Source organism: Babylonia areolata, chromosome 20 (assembly GCF_041734735.1).
Source record: "Babylonia areolata isolate BAREFJ2019XMU chromosome 20, ASM4173473v1, whole genome shotgun sequence".
Classification (NCBI taxonomy): domain Eukaryota; kingdom Metazoa; phylum Mollusca; class Gastropoda; order Neogastropoda; family Buccinidae; genus Babylonia; species Babylonia areolata.
In genome coordinates, this window is record NC_134895.1 from 14,721,540 (window position 1) to 14,740,611 (window position 19,072).

A 19,072-nucleotide genomic window follows, 5' to 3' on the forward strand; every position below is an offset into this window, starting at 1 on the left:
TGTTGCGTTTTGCTGTGCCGTGCTGTACCGTGTAGTGGTGTGGTGTGTGGTGTAGTGCAGTGTGTTGTGTTGTGGTGTGGTGTGGTGTGGTGTGGTGCTGTGTGGCGTTGGATTGTGTTGTGCGGTACTGTGTTGTGTTGTTTTGTGTTGGTTTGTATTGTATTGTATTGTATTATCTGGCATTGTATTGTGTTGTGTTGTATTGTAATGCAGTGTACTGCACTACATTGTATTGCATGGTATTGGATTGGATTAGATTGGATTTTGCTGTGATGTACTGTACTGTACTGTACTATTTTTTTGTAACACAGAATTTTCTATGCTGGATTGGAATTGCTGTCCCCGGGGAGAGCGCGTCGCCAGAATCCAACATCATCCTTTCTGTGTGTGTGTGTGTGTGTGTGTGTGTGTGTGTGTGTGTGCGTGCGCGCGCGCGTATGTGTGTGTGTGTCTGTGTCCGTGTGTCTGTGATCCAGGGTTCCTGTGCACGGGAGACGCAGCGAGCCCTGGAAACTACGGTCTGTACGATCAGATCCGGGCCCTGGAGTGGGTGCGTGACGCCATTTCCGCTTTCAACGGCGACCCCAATGACGTCACCATCTTCGGACAAAGCGCCGGCAGCAGCAGTGTGTCGCAGCTCATCCTGACCCCTGCGGCTAAAGGTGAGGGTGGGGGGTTAACCCGTCCCCAACCCCCTAGCCCCTTCACCCCCTCCTGACTATTGGTTAGGATGGCGGGTTACCTCCCGTGACTAGAGGTTAGGATGGCGGGTTACTCCCCCGTGGCTAGAGGTTAAGGGTGGAGGGTTACCTCCCGTGATTAGATGTAAGGGTGGAGGGTTACCTCCCGTGACTAGAGGTAAGGTTGGAGGGTTACCTCCCGTGACCAGCGGTCTGGTGTTATGTTGGTAAAGTGTCTTCGCTCCTGGTGTGATCATCCCCTTGGTCCACTGGACTGGTTGAAAGGCAATGACAAACCTACACAAAAACAAGCCCTGTCGTGCTCTTCTATAGCGATTCGTGGATTAGGTTTCCAGGATTTTTTGTTTTGTTTTGTAAACAGAATTTCGATTGAATTACCACTTTGTCATCTGTAATCTTTGTTCTGTTTTGTTGTTGTTGTTGTTGTTATTTTGTTATTGTTGTTGTTGTTCTCACCCCAGGTAAGAAGAAAAACTACACCAGGTGCGGCAAATCAAAAGCAGACAATTACTCAACACACACAAAACCCAGTAACCATGACTTCTCAAAAAAAAAAAGGAAGCAATAAATACACAAGACATTCATATTAAAGCATTGAAAATAATTATTCACTTAAAACAATGTAATTGGTGTTTCTAGATATACATACATGTGTTGTTTTTTCGTGTGCAGACGTATTGTACATGTATTTTTTTCATATGATGTGCTTTGAGCTCATTATATAGGGAGTTCTAACAATCAATCAATCAGTCTATATATCTGTCTATCTATTATATTTTTTTTTCTTCTTCTTCTCAATGTTATATCATTTCTCTCTCTCTCTCTCTCTCTCTCTCTCTCTCCCTCTCTCTCTCTCTCTATCTATCTATCCATCTATTTTTCTTCTTATTATTATTATTATGTTCTCTCTCTCTCTCTAAAACAATTGCCTTTGCTGCAATGAAAAAACGTGTAACTGGTGAACGCAAGAAAGAATTAGAACACAATATAGAAGGTCTTGAAATGAAAGCCACATTAACAGAAGAAAGGCATCAGCTTAACAATGATAAAGAAAAGTTAGTTAAAATCAGAGAACATCATATGGAAGGTGTTCTTCTTCGATCACGGGCAAGGTGGGTAGCTGAGGGAGAAAAAATAACAAAGTATTTTTGTAATCTTGAAAATCGTAATTATGTCAGTAAACAAATGAGGAAATTAACTTAAGTCACGGGGATAAAGTAGTAGACAGTAAAGAAATTATCAAAGAAGTTAAACGCTTTTACGAAAATCTGCACTTAAAGTTACAAGTAGAAGACTGTGAAATATCAGAGTTAGTCGATAATATTCCAAAATTAACAGAAGTAGAAAAGTCTTCGTTAGAGGGAGAAATAACACTAGATGAAGCAACATTAAAAAGTATGAAAAATAACAAGAGCCCTGGTTCGGACGGATTCACGGTAGAATTTTTCAAGTTTTTTGGCAACAAATTGGTGTATTCGTAGTAAGAGCACTAAATGATAGTTTTCGAAGCGGTCAACTCTCACCACCTCAGAGGGAAGACATTATCATATGCATTCCTAAAGAGGATAAAGCAAAGGATTTACTTAAAAACTGGAGGCCAATCTCTCTCCTTAATGTTGTTTATAAAATGGGCTCAGCGTGTATTGCGGCTAGAATAAAATGTGTACTTCCTGTGTTGATAAATGAGGATCAGACTGGGTTCATCGCTAACAGATTTATGGGAGACAATGTCCGTCTAATTTATGATATTATTAACTATTTAAATCGGGAAAGATTACCTGGTCTGCTTCTGTGCCTTGATTTTGAAAAGGCCTTTGACTCTGTTGACTGGAGTTTTATGTTCAAAGTCCTTCATGCGTTTGGTTTTGGTGAAGACTTTTGTAGATGGATTTCAGAGTTTTATGATAACATTAAGTCGTCTGTCGCTGTTAATGGTCATATGTCACAGTGGTTTCCTATTTCTAGAGGCTGTAGACAGGGTGACCCAATATCTCCTTATTTATTTATTTTATGTGTCGAAATCCTTGCTGTTATGATAAGGGAAAATGATAATATACAAGGAATTAGAATTGGCGATTATGAATATAAGACATTGCAATATGCTGACGACACTGAACTCTTATTACATGATAATGAAAATACTTCCATGGAAGCGATGAATACTGTTAACACATGGGGAAAAATCTGGTCTCTTTCTGAATGCTACTAAAACAAATGCTATATGGCTGGGAAAACTAAGGAACTGTTCAAAACGTTATTTGCCTCATTTAAACATTAAATGGAATCCCCCTCAGTTCAAAATCCTTGGCATTTGGTTCACAAACAACTTAGAACACAACGAGGAAATTAATCTGAAATGTAAATTTGCAGAAATCAACACTTTGTTTAAAATATGGCTAAAACGACAGATTACCCCCTAGAAAGAGTTGCAGTGCTTAAATCTTTGATTTTGTCCAAAATCGTCCACTTGTGGATATTGTTGCCAAATCTTCCTGACACCATGATAGACATGATTCAGAAAACAGTGTTTCAGTTTGTATGGAATAAGAAACAAGATAGAATTCGTAGAAACACTGTTGTTAAAGGAATTGTTCATGGAGGGCTTGGTGTGCTAGACATTAAAAACTACATTAAAGCACTCAAGTTGATTTGGATACGAAGACTAAAGACAAGCAACCATGAATGGAAAAAACTCAATGTTACTATAAATCCTAGTTTGACTCTGCTTGAAAAACTTAGCTCAAACCTTCCTGTTGATAAACACACTCATCAAAACAAATGTTGGAATGATGTCTTGCAAGCATATAGGGAATTCGGAAAGAAAATTCACAAAGAAAAATACGAAGAAATGAATGCAGAACCTCTATTCTGTAATGATAATATAAAAATTGGAAAGAAAACTGTGTTCTGTAAGAAATGGATTGATCAAGGAGTGTGTTTTATTTCAGACTTGCTTAATGATGATGGTATGTTTCTATCATTTGAAGAATTTAAACATAAATACAAGTTACATACTGACTATGTTACATATACTGGATACATACAAGCAGTGAAGTGTTACATGAGGAAATGTAGAATTGTTGCTCAAACTAATCGATCTTTAAACAGCCAAAAAACGTTTGAAGCAATATTTTCAGTTTCTAAGGGTGCACGTGTATACTATGATATTTTAACGCATGATAGGACAAACCCAAATTGTTGCAGTAAATGGGAAAATAAACTTGACACATAAATCAAATGGGATATTACATTTAGGAAAATACGTCAAATCAGTGAAATCAAACTTCGGTGGTTTCAAATTAGAATTATACATAGAATATTAGCAACTAATACTGTGTTGAAACATATGGGCATAGTTAGTGAAGATAGTTGTACTTTTGTAGAAAAGATCGTGAAAATATATACCATATATTCTGGGAATGCGAATTTACACATGTGTTCTGGAATGCGCTTGAAAGACATATCAATGATAATTCTGAAAATGCAAAATTCTTAAAATTCAATGAAAGAATCTTTATATCTGGACACGATAGCGAAGTCAGGTCTGATGAAACTCTTGACATGATTATAGTCCATGCCAAATTCTTCACTTACAAATGCGAAGTCAGTAACACAATTCCACAACTTAATCATTCCAGAAAATATCTGAAACGTGTATATGAAACTGAAAAACATATTTCACTTGTGAATATGTCTTTTAATACATTCTCGATAAACTGGTTTCCATACAAGCATTTGATCAACATTTAAAGATGATGTTAAAATCACTGCACTTTCTTTTTATATATGCATTCTTTTCCTTTCTTTCATTTTTTTCTTTCCAGTGAATATTGGCAATATTGGCTGGGACGAGTGGGGACTGAGGAAAGGAGGAAAAAATCTGATTATACACACTTATCACTCGTTTAATACATACATATCGCTGCATAGAATTTCTAGGGGCATGAGTGGAATACAGAAGGATAACCAAAAAAAAACAAAAGGACAGCATTGATTATTTGAACATGCTATGAGGTATGGGTGCTGTGTTCTATGACGTTTAATGTATACATTACATGCAGACATCGGTGGATGAAGGTGCGTGTATACAGGTGCCGATATGTTTGTGTGCATGTTTGTGGATTTGTGTGCTTGTGGCAGTGTGTGTATGTGTTTATATGTGTACGTATGTACGTATGTGTGCATGTGTGTGAGTTTGTATGTATTTGTATGGATATTGAATGATATATTCAGTGCAAGGAAATGATGATGTTTATCCTTTTTTTTTCTGGTCGTGTGTCAGTGTTTGTTTTCGATGTTTGAAATGAAATTAAAAAAGGTTCATTAAAAAAAAAAGTATGTTCTCTCTCTCTCTCTCTCTCTCTCTCTCTCTCTCTCTCTCTCTCTCTCTCTCTCTCTCTCTCTCTCTATCTATCTATCTATCTGTCTGTTATTATTTTTGTTGTTGTTATTGTTTTTGTTGTTGATATAATTTATCTTTCCCCTCTACCCCCACACCCCCAATCCTCCTTCCCTCCCCGTCCTCTCTCCCACCACCCCCCACCCGAACAACCCCCTACCCCCCTACCCCCCAACAGGTCTGTTCAACAAAGCTGTGATGGAAAGCGGATGCTCCCTGGCCCCCTTTGCCTGGAACTACCTCAACACCCAGAGGAACGCTCAGCAGCTGGCGTCTCGCCTGGGCTGTAACGGGACCGACTCCAGTGGCCTGCTGGCCTGTCTGAGGACCTTCAGCGCAGACAGCCTGACCAACGCCGCCAATCAAGTTCTGGTCAGTTTCCGTTTGTGGCAACGTCCACAATATCCCTCCCCCCCCCTCTCCTCCTCCCTCCTCTCAAGACGGATTGAGTAGTGCTTACTACAACAACTGGCGTGGAAGTTCAATAGCCACAGGGTATTTTCCCCCACAACCTCAAGACGGAAGGAGTAGTGTTTACTACAGCAATTGGCGTGGACGTTCAATAGCCACAGGGTTTTCCCCCCATCACCTCAAGACGGATTGAATAGTGCTTACTACAACAACTGGCGTGGAAGTTCAATAGCCACAGGGTATTTTCCCCCACAACCTCAAGACGGATTGAGTAGTGTTTACTACAACAATTGGCGTGGACGGTCAATAGCCACAGGGCATTTTTCCCCACCACCTCAAGACGGATTGAGTAGTGCTTTCTACAACAATTAGCGTGGAAGTTCAATAGCCACAGGGTTTTCCTCCCACCACCTCAAGACGGAATGAGTAGTGTTTACTACAACAATTGGCGTGGACGTTCAATAGCCACAGGGTATTTTTCCCCACCACCTCAAGACGGAATGAGTAGTGTTTACTACAACAATTGGCGTGGACGTTCAATAGCCACAGGGTATTTTTCCCCACCACCTCAAGACGGAATGAGTAGTGCTTACTACAACAATTAGCGTGGACGGTCAATAGCCACAGGGTTTTTACCCCCCACCACCTCAAGACGGATTGAGTAGTGCTTACTACAACTATTGGCGTGGAAGTTCAGTAGCCACAGGAGTCCCCCAACCCATCTCACACCTCAGACGGATTGGCATGTTTACTATCTATACGATTGGGAGTGGACGGTCCAAAAAACCAAAGGAGTTTTTTCCACACTCATAGGATGGGTCTTGTTATGGTTTATATACATACATGCGCGTGGAGAAGTTCGATTAGACAGGCGTATTTTGTTGCACGGACTGTGGCTAGTGGAATGGTGTAGTGTTTATATACATACTATTGGCGTGGAGTTCATAGTATTGAGGTATTTGTTCAACTCATCAGAGGAAATTGAGTTATCCTTCTTTTCATCATTGGTCGTGGTCAGTTTTTTACCAAGGTTTTGAATCAATTAAAAGAGTTCATTAAAAAATGAGTAGTGCTTACTACAACGATTGGCGTGGACGTTCAATAGCCACAGGGCATTTTTCCCCCCCACCACCTCAAGACGGATTGAGTAGTGTTTACCACAACAATTGGTGTGGACGTTTGATCCGCCTATCATTTGTCACACAGAGGAGTGGGAGGGGGAAGACTTTATGTGGATGTTATTGCCCCGTTTGTTACCTTCCACCCTCCTCATTCCCGTTCCTACCTCCCCCAATTAGGGGAGAGCTATGATTCTCGCCTTTCTCTTGCGTTCCTGGTGTGTGTGTGTGTGTGTGTGTGTGTGTGTGTGTGTGTGTGTGTGTGTGTGAAATTCAGGACTTCATTTGTCGTCAACTCCATCAAAGAAATTACGGACACACACACACACACACACACACACACACACACACACACAAACAACAACAACAACAACAACTAAACAACTAAACACAGCAGACAGATAAAAGCAGTAAACTGTGATGCAGGATCATGCACAATACAGGGTTATAGACTGCGAACGTTAAAACACTCAATGATTTGAAGGTCGGGAATCAAGTTAACAGTCAGAGAGCATGACAAACGCCTCTAAGCAAGAAGTGGTGAGTTTCATTTTGTTAACTTCATCCCACCCACCCCCTCCCCCCTTCTCCCCCCTCCCCCGTCCCTCCAACACACACTAACTAGCCCACTGGACGCGGGAGTGATGGGAAAGGTATGCACTGTCGCATCTGGCCAGCATTTTCCGGACGATATCAAATTGAAACAACACTGGCGAGTTTGCCCCAGCAGCACTGGAATCTTTGTGGCAAACAAACGTGGCGTGTTTGGAACATCCAGACAACAGATCCTGACGCCACGAACACACACACACACACACACACACACACACTTCTGGAAAGCAAGAGAAAGGCGAAAATTGACCCCCTATGAACTCCCTCCCCCGGCCCCTCCCCACCTCCCCACAAACCCACCCACCTACCTACTCCACTAGCTTCCTCGGTTATATCAATATGGAGTATTGGTGGTAATGTAGACTCTCAGAGGTGAATGTTCTGGCTGGTAATCTCCTGGAAGGAATGCCCATCTTCAAAGATGTTCTAGGTGGCAAGCTTGTCCTCGAGGGAGAGTTCCTTGTGTGGACCCTCAAATGTGTTGTGGGTGGTAAATAGAGACCCTCAGAAGTGTCCCGTTTTCTTGTGATGATGTAGACCCTCAAATGTGTTGTAGGTGGTAAATAGAGACCCTCAGAAGTGTCCCGTTTTCTTGTGATGATGTAGACCCTCAAATGTGTTGTGGGTGGTAAATTAGACCCTCAGAAGTGTCCCGTTTTCTTGTGATGATGTAGACCCTCAAATGTGTTGTGGGTGGTAAATTAGACCCTCAGAAGTGTCCCGTTTTCTTGTGATGATGTAGACCCTCACATGTGTTGTGGGTGGTAAATCAGACCCTCAGAAGTGTCCCGTTTTCTTGTGATGATGTAGACCCTCACATGTGTTGTGGGTGGTAAATCAGACCCTCAGAAGTGTCCCGTTTTCTTGTGATGATGTAGACCCTCACATGTGTTGTGGGTGGTAAATAGAGACCCTCAGAAGTGTCCCGTTTTCTTGTGATGATGTAGACCCTCACATGTGTTGTGGGTGGTAAATAGAGACCCTCAGAAGTGTCCCGTTTTCTTGTGATGATGTAGACCCTCACATGTGTTGGGGAAGACCCTCAGAAGTGTCCCGTTTTCTTGTGATGATGTAGACCCTCACATGTGTTGTGGGTGGTAAATTAGACCCTCAGAAGTGTCTGGGAGATGATGTTGAGGATAATGTAGACCTTCATCCTCAGTAATGTTGTGGGTGGCATGTAGAACTGAGTCTCGCCTATTAGTTGACGCCTTTAAAGAAAAGGCTGGTTTTTGTTGTTGTTGTTGTTGTTGTTGTTGTTTTTGCTCACAGTGCTGGAGTCTTGGTGAAATGAGTCTTTCCTTGTATGTTGATGGGTATCAGTTAGTTTAGTTTAGCGGGTCTTAACGTCAGCGGTGCTGGTCCGGTTTGCCTATTCCCATTTCGCCTGCACTTTTATCGTGCCGCCATCCTTGATGGCCTCTTGACAGTTTGACACATCGTCCTGTTTTGCCTACCTACTATTCCCGTTTCATCTGTTCTGCCTCTCCCCCCTACCATCTCTCTCTCTCTCTCTCACACACACACACACACACACGCACAGATACACACACACACACACACACACACACACACACACACAACGGTGCAGTTTTCATGTGACTTGACATTTCAGACGTCTTATAGCGGCAGTTTTTCATGTGATTTGACATTTCAGACGTCTTATAGCGGCAGTTTTTCATGTGATTTGACATTTCAGACGTCTTATAGCGGCAGTTTTTCATGTGATTTGACATTTCAGACGTCTTATAGCGGCAGTTTTTCATGTGATTTGACATTTCAGACGTCTTATAGCGGCAGTTTTTCATGTGATTTAACATTTCAGACGTTTTATAGCGGCGCAATTTTTCATGTGATTTAACATTTCAGACGTTTTATAGCGGCTCAGTTTTCATGTGATTTGACATTTCAGACGTCTTATAGCGGCAGTTTTTCATGTGATTTAACATTTCAGACGTCTTATAGCGGCAGTTTTTCATGTGATTTAACATTTCAGACGTCTTATAGCGGCAGTTTTTCATGTGATTTGACATTTCAGACGTCTTATAGCGGCACAGTTTTTTCATGTGATTTAACATCTCAGACGTCTTATAGCGGCACAGTTTTTCATGTGATTTAACATTTCAGACGTCTTATAGCGGCACAGTTTTTTCATGTGATTTAACATTTCAGACGTCTTATAGCGGCACAGTTTTTTCATGTGATTTGACATTTCAGACGTCTTATAGCGGCACAGTTTTTTCATGTGATTTAACATTTCAGACGTCTTATAGCGGCACAGTTTTTTCATGTGATTTGACATTTCAGACGTCTTATAGCGGCACAGTTTTTTCATGTGATTTGACATTTCAGACGTCTTATAGCGGCACAGTTTTTTCATGTGATTTAACATTTCAGACGTCTTATAGCGGCACAGTTTTTCATGTGATTTAACATTTCAGGCGTTTTATAGCGGCACAGTTTTTCATGTGATTTAACATTTCAGACGTCTTATAGCGGCTCAGTTTTTCATGTGATTTAACATTTCAGGCGTTTTATAGCGGCACAATTTTCATGTTATTTGACATTTCAGACGTTTTATAGCGGCACAGTTTTTCATGTGATTTGACATTTCAGGCGTTTTATAGCGGCACAGTTTTTCATGTGATTTAACATTTCAGGCGTTTTATAGCGGCGCAATTTTCATGTGATTTGACATTTCAGGCGTTTTATAGCGGCACAGTTTTTCATGTGATTTAACATTCCAGGCGTTTTATAGCGGCGCAATTTTCATGTGATTTAACATTTCAGGCGTTTTATAGCGGCGCAATTTTCATGTTATTTAACATTTCAGGCGTTTTATAGCGGCGCAATTTTCATGTGATTTGACATTTCAGACGTCTTATAGCGGCAGTTTTTCATGTGATTTAACATTTCAGGCGTCTTATAGCGGCTCAGTTTTCATGTGATTTAACATTTCAGACGTCTTATAGCGGCACAGTTTTTTCATGTGATTTGACATTTCAGACGTTTTATAGCGGCGCAATTTTCATGTTATTTGACATTTCAGACGTTTTATAGCGGCGCAATTTTCATGTTATTTGACATTTCAGGCGTTTTATAGCGGCGCAATTTTCATGTTATTTGACATTTCAGACGTTTTATAGCGGCGCAATTTTTCATGTGATTTGACATTCCAGGCGTTTTATAGCGGCGCAATTTTCATGTGATTTGACATTTCAGACGTCTTATAGCGGCGCAATTTTTCATGTTATTTGACATTTCAGACGTTTTATAGCGGCGCAATTTTCATGTGATTTGACATTTCAGACGTTTTATAGCGGCGCAATTTTCATGTTATTTGACATTTCAGGCGTTTTATAGCGGCGCAATTTTCATGTTATTTGACATTTCAGACGTTTTATAGCGGCGCAATTTTCATGTTATTTGACATTTCAGACGTCTTATAGCGGCACAGTTTTTCATGTGATTTGACATTTCAGACGTTTTATAGCGGCACAGGTTTTCATGTGATTTAACATTTCAGGCGTTTTATAGCGGCGCAATTTTCATGTGATTTGACATTTCAGACGTTTTATAGCGGCGCAATTTTCATGTGATTTGACATTTCAGACGTCTTATAGCGGCACAGTTTTTCATGTGATTTGACATTTCAGGCGTTTTATAGCGGCACAGTTTTTCATGTGATTTGACATTTCAGGCGTCTTATAGCGGCACAGTTTTTCATGTGATTTGACATTTCAGACGTTTTATAGCGGCGCAATTTTTCATGTGATTTGACATTTCAGGCGTTTTATAGCGGCGCAATTTTCATGTGATTTGACATTTCAGACGTTTTATAGCGGCACAGTTTTTCATGTGATTTAACATTTCAGGCGTTTTATAGCGGCGCAATTTTCATGTTATTTGACATTTCAGGCGTTTTATAGCGGCGCAATTTTTCATGTGATTTGACATTTCAGACGTTTTATAGCGGCGCAATTTTCATGTTATTTGACATTTCAGGCGTTTTATAGCGGCGCAATTTTCATGTTATTTGACATTTCAGGCGGAAAACGGCGCTGGCGTCTCCTTCGCTCCTGTTGTGGAGAGCAGTTTTGGACAACCAGGGCTGTTCCCGGCAAAGCCGGAAGTGCTGTTAGGTCAAGGTCGTTTCAATGACGTCACCGTTGTCAGGGGCTTCAACGGCGGGGAAATGGCGGGTGGGGTGAACGGTGAGTGAGTGAGTGAGTGTGTGTGTGTGTGTGTGTGTGTGTGTGTGTGTGTTTACAAAACACAGTTTTTTTCATCATGTATTGTAAAATAAAATTACTGAAATAGTAATGCAAAAGTAGTTTACCAAAATTTTATTGTAAGGAATTGCACAAATATACGTTGAACATACAACACGTGGAAAACCGACACGTCAGTAACATAGATTCCTCAGACCTTTCAAAACAAGTTATGGAAATCATAGCAAGCAGAACCTCTTTTAACATGTTTGTTTGTTTTTTTGTTGTTGTTTTTTTTTTGTTTTTTGTTTTGTTTTTGTTTTGTTGTTGTTGGTTGGTTTGTTGTTGTTTTTGTTTTTTTTTTGGGGGGGGGGGTACTAAACGAATGCACATTTTGCCTGCTGAAAATAAAAATATCGTAATTCTTCTTCTTCTTCATTCACTCGTATGTACACAAGTGGGTTTTCACGTGTATAACCGCTTTTACCCCGCCATGTAGGCAGCCATACTCCGTTTTCGGGGGTGAAATATTTATTGTAAAAAAAAAAAAGATAAACTAATTGAAGTCTACATGCATGTCAATGGACGGCGTGGAATAAACTTTACTTCGCAAATCGTATCGGGGGACATAGCTTAACAAATAAAATGGGCATCATTTCCATCAGCCAACTTTCACCTTCTCCTCCTCCTCCTCCTCCTCCTCGTCCTTCTTCTTCTTCTTCTGCGTTCGTCGGCTGTAACCCTCACGTTGTTCACGCACAGGTATGAGTGGGCTTTTACAAGTATGATCATTTTTACCCCCGCAGTGTAGGCAGCCATGCTTATTCTTCGGGGGTTTGCATGCTGAGTACGTTCTTGTTTCCACAACCCCACGTTCACTCGTATGCACGAGTAGTCTTTTACGTGTATGACAGTTTTTATTCCCGCCATGTAGGTAGTCATATTCCGTTTTCGGGGATGGGGTGGGGTTGGGGATGCATGCTGGACATTTTCTCAACTCGAACCCAGGACCCAGGACTCTGAGATTCAAAAAAGTCCAACGCTTTAACCACGCGGCTGTTGCGCCAGTAGTTCTGACTGCTTGAAAAACAAACAAAAAACAAAAAAACAACGAAAGTAATAATGTAAAACGAAAGAAAAACTTTTATCTGCTACAGTCTGCTCCTTAAACAACAATAAGAACAAAAACAACAACAACAACAACAACAACAACAACTACTACTACTACTACTACTACTACTCCTTTTTCTGCTACTTCTACTGCTGCTGCTGCTACTACTACTACTACAACTTATTGTTAGTGGTGCTGGTGTTATTGTTGTTAATGATGTCGCTGTCGTTTTTGCCATTGCCAGACCCAGACAATGATAACTTCACCGTTGAGGAGTTCCACACTACTATTGCCCCCCGCCCTCCTCCTCCTATTACTACTACTACTGCTTCTACTTCTTGTTGGTGGTGCTGGTGTTATTGTTGTTAATGATGTCGCCGTTGTTGCCATCGTTAGGCCCAGAGAATGATGGCTTCAACGTTGAGTAGTTCCACACTACTACTGCCCCTCTTCCTCCTCCTCCTCCTTCTCCTCCTCCTCCTCCTACTGCTTCTTGTTGGTGGTGCTGGTGTTATTGTTGTTAATAATGTCGCGTTGTTGCCATTGTCAGAACCAGAGAATGATGGCTTCAACGTTGAGTAGTTCCACACTACTACTGCCCCTCTTCCTCCTCCTCCTCCTTCTCCTTCTCCTCCTCCTCCTCCTCCTACTACTACTACTACTACTACTTCTTGTTGGTGGTGCTGGTGTTATTGTTGTTAATAATGTCGCGTTGTTGCCATTGTTAGAACCAGAGAATGATGGCTTCAACGTTGAGTAGTTCCACACTACTACTGCCCCTCTTCCTCCTCCTTCTCCTCCTCCTCCTCCTCCTACTACTACCACTACTTCTTGTTGGTGGTGCTGGTGTTATTGTTGTTAATGATGTCGCGTTGTTGCCATCCTCAGACCCAGAGACTGATGGCTTCAACTTTGCTGTTTGTTGTTGGTGATGTTATTGTTTTTAACGCTAACGTGTGTCGTTGTTGCCATAGTCAGACCCAGAGAATGATGACTTCAACTTTGCTGTTTGTTGTTGGTGGTGTTATTGTTTTTAACGCTAAAGTGTGTCGTTGTTGCCATCGTCAGACCCAGAGAATGATGACTTCAACTTTGCTGTTTGTTGTTGGTGGTGTTATTGTTTTTAACGATGCAGTGTGTCGTTGTTGCCATCGTCAGACCCAGAGAATGATGGCTTCAACTTTGCTGTTTGTTGTTGGTGGTGTTATTGTTTTTAAAGATGCAGTGTGTCGTTGTTGCCATCGTCAGACCCAGAGAATGATGGCTTCAACTTTGCTGTTTGTTGTTGGTGGTGTTATTGTTTTTAACGCTAAAGTGTGTCGTTGTTGCCATCGTCAGACCCAGAGAATGATGGCTTCAACTTTGCTGTTTGTTGTTGGTGGTGTTATTGTTTTTAACGCTAAAGTGTGTCGTTGTTGCCATCGTCAGACCCAGAGAATGATGGCTTCAACTTTGCTGTTTGTTGTTGGTGGTGTTATTGTTTTTAAAGATGCAGTGTGTCGTTTTTGCCATCGTCAGACCCAGAGAATGATGGCTTCAACTTTGCTGTTTGTTGTTGGTGATGTTATTGTTTTTAACGCTAACGTGTGTCGTTGTTGCCATCGTCAGACCCAGAGAATGATGGCTTCAAATTTGCTGTTTGTTGTTGGTGGTGTTATTGTTTTTAACGCTAAAGTGTGTCGTTGTTGCCATCGTCAGACCCAGAGAATGATGGCTTCACCTTTGCTGTTTGTTGTTGGTGGTGTTATTGTTTTTAAAGATGCACTGTGTCGTTGTTGCCATCGTCAGACCCAGAGACTGATGGCTTCACCTTTGCTGTTTGTTGTTGGTGGTGTTATTGTTTTTAAAGATGCAGTGTGTCGTTGTTGCCATCGTCAGACCCAGAGAATGATGGCTTCAACTTTGCTGTTTGTTGTTGGTGGTGTTATTGTTTTTAACGCTAAAGTGTGTCGTTGTTGCCATCGTCAGACCCAGAGAATGATGGCTTCAACTTTGCTGTTTGTTGTTGGTGGTGTTATTGTTTTTAAAGATGCAGTGTGTCGTTGTTGCCATCGCCAGACCCGGACAATGATGGGATTACGGTAATGGAGTTCCAGGCCCTAACCAAGGGCTTTGTGGACATGACCTTCAGGAATGTCTACCCTCAGGCGGACGCCGACAAGATCTTCGCCGTCTTGATCGCCTTCTACCTGGGAAACGACACGGACCCTTTCAGCCTCAGGAAGTCCTACGAGCAGGTGGGCGAATTAACGGGCGTAGGGGTCAGCCAGTTTTCAGTTTCAGTTTCAGTTTCTTCTCGACAGAATGGTCAGCATCGGAGGCGTGTCGCGTCCTAAATTTATGTGCATAGATACGACTGAACGTGTGTCATATATTATTTCCGTTTTTTGTTGTTGCTGTTGTTGGTTTTGTCGTGTTTTTTGGGGGTTTTTGTTGTTGTTGTTGTTGTTTTGTGTGTTTTGTTTTGTTTTGTTTTCCAGGTGTGTGTTTGTATTTTTATAGATCGATATTAACGGTGTTTTCAGTCCTGATGTGACCCGTTGTGGTCAGCTGGTCTGTAAGCACTACTACTACTACTGATGATGATAATAATAATGATGATGTTGATGACGAAAATGATGATGATGATGATGATGATGACAACGACAACAACAGCGATGACGACGACGAGGACGACGAAGACGATGAGATCATAATCATTATCTATTTCAGAAGCTGTGATAACTGCAGTATTACCCCCCTCCCCTCTCCTCTCCACACCCCTCCCCCCCCCCCCCCCACGCCCCACCCCCCCTCCCCCCGCCCCCTCCCAAATTCCTGTTTCAGATGCTGGAGGACTACACCTTTCTGGCACCTATTGAGAAGGAGACTCAGCTGGCCTATCAGGCTGGGGCCCAGCCTCAGTACGTCTACAGGTTTTCCTACAAGTCCGCCAACCGACCTCTGCCTTCCTGGAAAGGTGGACAGACTGACTGACTTCTTGTGTGTGTGTGTGTGTGTGTGTGTGTGTGTGTGTGTGTGTGTGTGTTGTATGTATGTATGTATGTATATATATATATATATGTATGTATGTATGTATATATATATATATAAATGTGTGTGTGTGTGTGTGTGTGTGTGTGTCATCATCACCATCACCATCATCATCATCATCATCATCATCACACAATCATCATCATCATCATCACCATCACAATCATCATCATCATCATCACCATCACAATCATCATCATCATCATCATCATCACCATCGTCATCATCATTACCATCACAATCATCATCATCATCACCATCGTCATCATCATCATCGTCATCATCATCATCATCAGTGTCGTCAACAAAATAATGTCTGTATTTCCAGGCACAGCTCACGAGGAAGAGGTACAGTACGTGATGGGTTACCCTGTGATGAATCAGACCCTCTGGCCGTACTCCCTCATGTTCAACAAAGCCTGGGACCATGAGGACACGCTGGTGTCCAGTGACCTCATGACACTGTGGACCAACTTCGCCAAGTATGGGTAAGTACTTCGTGGCAATGTGTGTGTGGGGGGGGTGTTGGGGGGCATGGGTGTGTTTGTGTGTGGGGGTGGGGGTGGGGGTGGGGGGTTGAGGGGGCGGTGTGTGTGTGTGTGTGTGTGTGTGTGTGTGTGTGTGTGTGTGTGTGTGTGTTGTTTGTTCTCTTTTGTTTGGTTGTTTGTTTTTGTGTAATGTTTGCTTTAAAAAAAAAAAAAAAAGAAACAAAACAAAAACAAAACGGAGTTATCTCTTGTGTACAACACATTCTCTCTCTCTCTCTCTCTCTCAGTTTCGCATCTCGCCCGAATGACAAGACCGCACAGTTTTAATTTCGAGTCAAACTTTCGGATAAAAGGGACGAGATGTAGGATTCGAACCCAGAACCTCAGGTGAGGACACTGTATTGGCAGACAGCCAAGCGTTTTAACCATCCATCCAGCCACGCCCTTCCTTCCATCACCATCACCATGCAGAAAAACAACAACAACAACAACAGCAACAACCACCTTTTCCCCGTTCCTGTTCCAGAAACCCAACTCCGCCGCACGGGAGCGGGGTTGGGGTGCAGTGGTTGCCATGGGAACTGTCCACCCCCCGGCTGCTGGACATGGGACAGCGGGTGTACACCATGACGTCATGGCCCATCGGTGCCAACCTGCACCTCTGGCAGGACGTCATTTCCGCTCTGGTGCGTGCGCCGCAAGAGGGTGTCATTGGATGAGAAGAGTCCCGCAGATGTTTTTTCGTTTTTTGTTTTTGTTTTGTTTTTGTTTTTGTTTTCTCTCCTTTAAATACCGGTCGGTACATTGTTCTGTTGACATTATATTAATATTTTGCTGCTTTATTTGAAAATTAAAAAAACACAACAAAAACAGATAGATAAATAAATGAATAGTAAGGAGGAGGAATTTTGTTTAATGTCCCATCACTCATATTGATAATTGTAGATATTTTTTGTATTGATTTTTAAAATACATTTTTGAGTGCTGAGTGTTGGGGGAATGAATAAATAAATAAACAGGCGAATAAGTTCTGGAGTGTCTCTGTTTAGGCCATGCATATTAATGTGTATGATGTCCTTATTCGCAGTTTTCATTGAAATGGGTCAGAAGCTGGAGTGTGTCTGTTCAGGCCATATATATATTTATGGCTATAATGTCCTTATTCATAGTTTTCATTGAAATGTGTTCAATAGGTTTTGGGTCGTAGTCTTTAAAAAAAACAAAAACAACATGATTTGTTTTGATTTCAGTATCATTATTAGATAATATGGTGAGTCCACGAGACTGAGAATTATAGATTGTAAAATAGCAGATATTTATCCATTCGGATTTTGTGTACAGTTCTATTTCTTTGCTAAAAAAAAAAAAATGTGTGTCCTGCAGGAAATAAATATTGGTTGTTGTTTTTTGTTTTGTTTGTGTGTGTGTGTGTGTGTTTGTGTGTGTGTGTTGTTTCAAGTAATGGAATAATCTCTCTTTTTTTTCTTTTCTTTTCCTTAGATGAACTAAACGTTGACAAATTAAAGATAAAACGATATCAAGACTGAATTCTTTTGTTGTTGATGATGTTAGTGGTTTGATTTTTTGTGATGTGTGTGTGTGTGTGTGTGTGTGTGTGTGTGTGTGTGTGTGTGTGTGTGCCTGCGTGCATGCGCAAGGTACACGGCAAAATGAAAAATTCGTTTGTTTGTTTTTTTGCTTTTTGTTGTTGTTTTTGTTTTTGTTTTTCGGTTTCTTTTCTTCTTTTTTTTTTTTCGCGCTGGACAAGGCGGTGAATGAAGGGAGGCAGTGCTGTGGTGAAAATGTGACTGTCTTGCTGGAGTTTTGCCGAGAGTTGTTGGCCCTGAATCACACTGACTGCCTGCTTTCCTTTCACAGCAAAGGAGTTCTCTTTTTCACTATGAATCTAGTGTGAATGCATGTCTGCTCGCCTGCATGTCTCTGTGTTTGTCTGTCTGTCTGTCTGTCTGTCTGTTTCAATCTTTGTCTCTTTCTGCATAGCCCTTCATCAGAGTGTGTGTGTGTGTGTGTGTGTGTGTGTGCGTGCGCGTGCCACACACATATTCAAATCGAATCGAATCAAATCGAATGAAATGAAAGGAAATCAAATGAAATGAAAAGAATCAACTCAAATCAAATTCTTCTTCTCCTTCGTTCGTGGGCTGCAACTCCCACGTTCACTCGTATATGCCCGTTTTTACCCCGCCATGCAGGCAACCATACTCCGTTTTCGGATCAAATCAAATGAAACAGAATCAATTCAGATCATGTTGCTTATGGAAAAGGAAGTGATTTCATGGCTGAGTACTCGTATATCATACCTGTGTATCAGTAATATGTGTATGGGACATAAAACATCAGGGTGGATTTCTGAAAAAACACACACACACAAAAACAACAAAACATCCTCCCAGTCCCAAAATGAATAAATATACGAATAAAGAAATGAATATGTAAATTGATAAATGTGTTCAAAGATGTATAAACAAACAAACAAAATAGATAGATAAATAGATAAATAAATAAATAAATAAATGTTTTCCTTGTTTTTTGTTATTTGTGAACAGACCATAAGAGAGACAAAACAAGTCTAATGCTCGGAGGTGATATGATGCAAAGGATTAATTCTCTGTGTTTTTCTGTCTGACTGTCTGTCTGTCTGTCTGTCTCTGCCGTTATCAACAAAAGGCACACAGGTTTAATTTCGATATTTAATCATCCATTGAATCCTGAGCACAGAGAATTCCAACATCATTTAATGAACAAGAACTCACACACACACACACACACACACACACACACACACACACACACACACATAAGCACACACACACACACACACACACACACACACACACACACACACACAACACACACACACACACACACACACACACACAAGCACACACACACACACACACACACACACACACACACACACACGCACAACACACACACAACACAACACACACACAACACACACACACA

At 41.5% G+C, this 19,072-nt stretch overlaps 1 protein-coding gene across 1 annotated transcript in view; it reads left to right on the plus strand.

The window, feature by feature from the left end:
- Positions 1-16,956, plus strand: part of LOC143294902 (neuroligin-4, X-linked-like) — a 23,514-nt gene extending 6,558 nt beyond the window's left edge. The window contains exons 5-11 of the mRNA XM_076606419.1: positions 477-662; positions 5,279-5,472; positions 11,290-11,455; positions 14,622-14,800; positions 15,390-15,522; positions 15,925-16,084; positions 16,611-16,956. Of these exons, the coding sequence (XP_076462534.1) occupies positions 477-662; positions 5,279-5,472; positions 11,290-11,455; positions 14,622-14,800; positions 15,390-15,522; positions 15,925-16,084; positions 16,611-16,803 (1,211 nt within the window). The 3' untranslated portion in view covers positions 16,804-16,956. The remainder of the gene's footprint in view (positions 1-476; positions 663-5,278; positions 5,473-11,289; positions 11,456-14,621; positions 14,801-15,389; positions 15,523-15,924; positions 16,085-16,610) is intronic.
- Positions 16,957-19,072: the final 2,116 nt, after the last annotated feature.